The sequence below is a fragment of the Trachypithecus francoisi genome, unplaced genomic scaffold (genome assembly GCF_009764315.1).
Source record: "Trachypithecus francoisi isolate TF-2019V2 unplaced genomic scaffold, Tfra_2.0 Lachesis_group7, whole genome shotgun sequence".
NCBI classification, from domain to species: Eukaryota; Metazoa; Chordata; class Mammalia; order Primates; family Cercopithecidae; genus Trachypithecus; species Trachypithecus francoisi.
This window is the reverse complement of record NW_022681472.1, coordinates 60,298,872-60,304,871: the sequence shown is the minus strand read 5'-3', so window position 1 is coordinate 60,304,871 and position 6,000 is coordinate 60,298,872. Positions and strand designations below refer to the sequence as shown.

The following is a 6,000-nucleotide window of genomic DNA, read 5'->3' as shown; positions in this document are numbered from 1 at the left end:
GGATAGGTATGGGGAAATGGACTGGAGTTGAGTCTTTGGAAATGGAGGAAATGGTTGTTTCCAAGAATGGAGAGATAGCTAGACTTAGATTTCAGTTAGATTACTAAATAAATGTGAATTCAAACTAGCTCTTAAATTTCAGACCTGAAGCAGACTCCCATGAGAACTCCGCAGGGGTTCCTTCTCCCAGTTGAGGAACTGCCCCAGAAGGATATGGAGAAATCCTGTCACCCATTCATATCCACATATAGAAGCCAGTCTCTGGACAGGTTGTTATATGTCAGGTTACCACACGCCTCCCTACCCCCAAAACACACCCTCCACCCCCACAAAGCAAAACTGAAACTTTAGCAGAAACACATATGCATAAAGCCATCTATGCCTTCACCATCTTCACCCAGGGGCTAGCGGAGCCTGTGCCTGAGTATTTGTGACTCTGCTGTCAGTGAAGGCCATGACTAACTTAAAAATTTCACTCATAAAATCTGTGAGTTGCTGAGCCATTTAATCAGAAAGCAACTCAATCCAAAATAACAACCTTTTAAAATACAGCAACTTTTAATAGTGTGAGCAGAAATCTTTTGGCATTTTAAAGAAGTGCTCTACTGAGGGCTATTGCTAAGACCAGCAGTCTACTTATGTTATTGAGAAGTAGGAGACGGTGATTTCATTCTTTAAATGATACATGAGTTCAGGGAATGAGCTGTAGCAGGCTCAGGGCTATGTGCGGAGAAAAGTCAGAGAAAGCATTGTAGATGTCTGTAAAGAAAATGTTTTATTTAAAGTGTTAAATACCATCACCAGAATGAATTTGATTTACATTAGTTGGTGTTCATTACAGGACTAATCTGCCCTTTTTTTCCAACTGGAATTCCCTTTACTTTTCAAACATACTATGTACAGGGCAACAACGGTCACTGGCATAGTGCTAGTTACATGACTAAACCACAAAGTCGAGGTGCAGATGTGAAAATAAAAAAAAAAACAAAACACCAACTTTTAAATAAATACTGCATAATGACAAGTATGTACAAATATTCCATACAGTCATGTCCTTCTTATTAAAATTAGAAACAATTTGTATAGGAATATGCACAAAAGATTATGTGACTACATCTTAGTATCAGGAAAATCATAAACCTTTATTCTAAGGGATAGTATAGACACTCTAGGTCTATTAAATCAATTGTTGCTGGTACACAGGTGTCTAAATCATTTTAATAAAGTTTTATTCATTCTTTTAACAACTTTACCTGGGTCCATCAGAATGTCAAGACACAGTCTTGGTGTATTTCATATTGCACCACATAAAGAGAAGGCATTTTTAGTGATACTCATTTTAACTTTTGCACCGTATCAAGCATGATAGTTTTTAATGGTCAGCACTGAACTAAAAAAAAATTTGTGCATGGCCTTAATTTAAACAAATGAGATGTGGATTTCAAAAATGAAAGCAAATAATTAAAATCAAGCTATAATAATGTGTTATCAAAATGTACATAAAGAATCATGGGTGGTTTATTACAATAACCAGTGACTTTTCCTCTAAATAGGGGAACTTAGGAGAAATTTGACCTTGCAGCACCACCCAATGGTAATAACTGTCTGTAAAATCAAAGGCAGGGGTTTTGACTTTAGGAGATTTTCACATAGATTTTTGGTGATGGCATCAAATAACTATTAATAGGCATACTGACTTTGTTTGAGTCACCTAAAAATTGGAGCTTTAAAATTGTTGCAGATTTATGTTTGCTATATTTCTTTAGAAATATAATTTGTGAAAAGTTGAATTTTACTACAGAAAAATGAATGAATAAACAGCCCCGTGTTTCAGGGTTCCCAATTTTTAGCAGTGTTTCTATTCACATAGTAAATGGAAACTGACTAAAGAAATTGCTTTAACTGATTAAAAAACAAACAAAACCTAAGACCTTCTACAAATAATACTTTAACCCCTGTATGAATAATGCTGGTGCTAAAAACAAATTTACTGGACATCACAATGGCAACATGATTTTAGAATTTTCCTGTAAACTGAATTTTAAAGGTGAAAAAAAATTACCATGCATTGTACAATAAACTGCAAAAGTTCAAATATCTTCTTTGTCAAATACATGCTGACTTACTTTAATGTACTCCCAAGTCATGTTGCAAAATCCTTTTCAACATGCTTGAAATAAAGAAAGCTCTTAAAGTTATTTTTCCCTTGAGAAATTTGCAAATTCAGAGGCATCTACAGCTCTGAATCAAACATGGGGTATAAGAGAGGATCAGAGCAAAACTTGTAATTTTTTAGTATAAGGTTCACTCTGGCAGGGAGAAAGAAAAGATTAAAAGAGGGAGAAGAGGAAAAGTGAGAGGAGAAAGATGTGAAAAATTTGCACATATTGAACTTCATAAGATTTGTATATTTAACATGGAGATAAATTGAATATATTATACTTATTTGTCACATAAAGAGAATTTTAAATATCTTCTAGAAAGTATTTCCATTTGTAATGTCTGCCAAAACACAGACTATGATTAAAGAATAAACATGGTGTATCTTTGTATCACCCTGTTGCATTCTCTCTCCTTTTTAAAACCATGCACTAGTGAAATTTATTTTTAAAAATAATATAAACTGTTGAAAATGGCTGATTTTTATTTTTACTTTTTGCAAGTTGCAGCCCCAAGAAAATAATTTAAGTATTCAGCTAATCTGTGTCCATGCAAAAAAAGTTTCTTTAATTTCATTCAGTACAGTGTAGCCACAGAATTTTGCTTTTCAGAGTCCAACACATCTTGGCATTAGTAAAGGACGTGCCCGTGGAGCTACAGAGTCTGCCACTCTTCCTGCTGGACAGACTGCTCTGATCCCCGGCCAGAGGAGGGCTGACGATTGTTCCTGACCACTTCTTTGGTCTCCTACTTTTCCCCTGATGCTTCCTAGGATTTCACTCCTTGACCTGTAACACGGCTTCATGGCTGTATAGCTCCATTTCTGTGGCATATCAGGGCTTTGGGGTTAGATAAATGAAGAAAAACGAACGATAAAAATATAAAGGTGCCATTGAAAAGGGCTTCTGTTGCATGAAACTGACTGATTCTTTGAGATTAATCCATGGCTTCAGATTGGACCAGAACTTGAATGTCATTGAATTCCAAACCTGATAGTTCTTCACAGCTCTGCTCTTTCACCTGAGGGCCTTCTTTAGGGCACAATGTGTGCAACTTCCTCTGAGAACACAGGATCGCTTTGTATCCCTAGAAACAGGCTCAGAAGACACAACATTAAGCATGCAGTGTTACCAGGGTTTGCAACCTGTGATTTGTCTTTTTTTTTTTTTTTTTTTGTAACGCTGGTTGCTGTGACAACAGTTTTACAGCTGCTATGAACGAGAGTAAGAAGGTCCAGTTGAACTTTCCAGAGATGATTGGGAAGCTCTTCTTGTCAGAGGGGCCAAGGTTGGATCTACTAGGGAGGAAGGAGGGAAAAGTTTGAACCATCCGATCACCATATTGGATAGCTCTAGTTCATCTAAAAGTATCTGGGCCACTCCCATAAAAGATTTGTGATCCATGCGGCCATAATCTCCCCAGACGATGATCTGTTGGCAAAATAAAAAGTAGAGTGACGTCAGTGTAACTGTGTAAATAGAAAAAGTTGTAAAATGTATGAAAATACTAAAGTACCTTCAGTTAATTTTCTGACATCAAAGATCAAGTTAAAATCTGTATAATGGAATAGTTGTCTTTAACTAGTGGAATGTAAAGGTACATTGGGGACATTGTACTGAAGCATTAAGGTCATAAGAAATCCAGAGAGACTGGAATTTATGTGTGGTGGGGATTTGCACGTCTATAAATCACTTTAAAGAAAATGACAGAAGATGGCCGAATAGGAACAGCTCCAGTCTCCAACTCCCAGCGCGAGCAACACAGAAGACCGGGGATTTCTGCATTTTCAACTGAGGTACTGGGGTCATCTCACTGGGGAGTGCCGGACAATCGGTGCTGGTCAGCTGCTGCAGCCCGACCAGCGAGAGCTGAAGCAGGGCGAGGCATCGCCTCACCTGGGAAGGCAAGGGGGAAGGGAATCCCTTTTCCTAGCCAGGGGAACTGAGACACACAACACCTGGAAAATCGGGTAACTCCCATCCCAATACTGCACTTTAAACAAACGGGCACACCAGGAGATTATACCCCACACCTGGCCAGGAGGGTCCCACGCCCAGGGAGCCTCCCTCATTGCTAGCACAGCAGTCTGCGATCTAACCGCAAGGCAGCCGTGAGGCTGGGGGAGGGGCGCCCGCCATTGCTGAGGCTTAAGTAGGTAAACAAAGCTGCTGGGAAGCTCGAACTGGGTGGAGCTCACAGCAGCTCAAGGAAATCTGCCTGTCTCTGTAGACTCCACCTCTGGGGACAGGGCATAGCTAAACAACAACAAAAAAGCAGGAGAAACCCCTGGAGACGCAAACAACTCTGTCTGACAGCTTTGAAGAGAGCAGTGGATCTCCCAACATGGAGGGTGAAATCAGAAAAGGGACAGACTGCCTGCTCAAGTGGGTCCCTGACCCCTGAGTAGCCTAACTGGGAGACATCCCCCACTACGGGCAGTCTGACACCCCACACCTCACAGGGTGGAATACACCCCTGAGAGGAAGCTTCCAAAGTAAGAATCAGACAGGTACACTCGCTGTTCAGCAATATTTTATCTTCTGCAACCTCTGCTGCTGATACCCAGGTAAACAGGGTCTGGAGTGGACCTCAAGCAATCTCCAACAGACCTACAACTGAGGGTCCTGTTAGAAGGAAAACTATCAAACAGGAAGGACACCTATACCAAAACCCCATCAGTACGTCACCATCATCAAAGACCAGAGGCAGATAAAACCACAAAGATGGGGAAAAAGCAGGGCAGAAAAGCTGGAAATTCAAAAAATAAGAGCACATCTCCCCCTGCAAAAGAGCGCAGCTCATCGCCAGCAACGGATCGAAGCTGGTCAGAGAATGACTTTGATGAGATGAGAGAAGAAGGCTTCAGTCCATCAAACTTCTCAGAGCTAAAGGAGGAATTACGTACCCAGCGTAAAGAAACTAAAAATCTTGAAAAAGGAGTGGAAGAATTGACAGCTAGAATAATTAATGCAGAGAAGGTCATAAATGAAATGACAGAGATGAAAACCATGACATGAGAAATACATGACAAATGCACAAGCTTCAGTAACCGACTCGATCAACTGGAAGAAAGAGTATCAGCGATTGAGGATCAAATGAATGGAATGAAGTGAGAAGAGAAACCAAAAGAAAAAAGAAGAAAAAGAAATGAACAAAGCCTGCAAGAAGTATGGGATTACGTAAAAAGACCAAATCTACGTCTGATTGGGGTACCTGAAAGTGAGGGGGAAAATGGAACCAAGTTGGAAAACACTCTTCCGGATATCATCCAGGAGAACTTCCCCAACCTAGTAGGGCAGACCAACATTCAAATTCAGGAAATACAGAGAATGCCACAAAGATACTCCTCGAGAAGAGCAACTCCAAGACACATAATTGCCAGATTCACCAAAGTTGAAATCAAGGAAAAAATCTTAAGGGCAGCCAGAGAGAAAGGTCGGGTTACCCACAAAGGGAAGCCCATCAGACTAACAGCAGATCTCTCGGCAGAAACTCTACAAGCCAGAAGAGAGTGGGGGCCAATATTCAACATTCTTAAAGAAAAGAATTTTCAACCCAGAATTTCATATCCAGCCAAACTAAGTTTCATCAGTGAAGGAGAAATAAAATCCTTTACAGATAAGCAAATGCTTAGAGATTTTGTCACCACCAGGCCTGCCTTACAAGAGACCCTGAAGGAAGCCCTAAACATGGAAAGGAACAACCGGTACCAGCCATTGCAAAAACATGCCAAAATGTAAAGACCATCGAGGCTAGGAAGAAACTGCATCAACTAATGAGCAAAATAACCAGTTAATATCATAATGGCAGGATCAAGTTCACACATAACAATATTAACCT

General features: G+C 40.1%; 1 protein-coding gene across 10 annotated transcripts in view; it reads right to left on the bottom strand.

Annotated features, from left to right (window-relative positions):
* Positions 1 to 762: 762 nt before the first annotated feature.
* RIMS2 (regulating synaptic membrane exocytosis 2) overlaps positions 763 to 6,000 on the bottom strand; it is a 586,897-nt gene continuing 581,659 nt past the window's right edge. For all 10 annotated transcript variants that reach the window (XM_033203197.1, XM_033203206.1, XM_033203199.1 and 7 more), the window contains one exon: positions 763 to 3,590. In XM_033203197.1, coding sequence (XP_033059088.1) covers positions 3,372 to 3,590 — 219 coding nt within the window. In that variant the 3' untranslated portion in view covers positions 763 to 3,371. The remainder of the gene's footprint in view (positions 3,591 to 6,000) is intronic.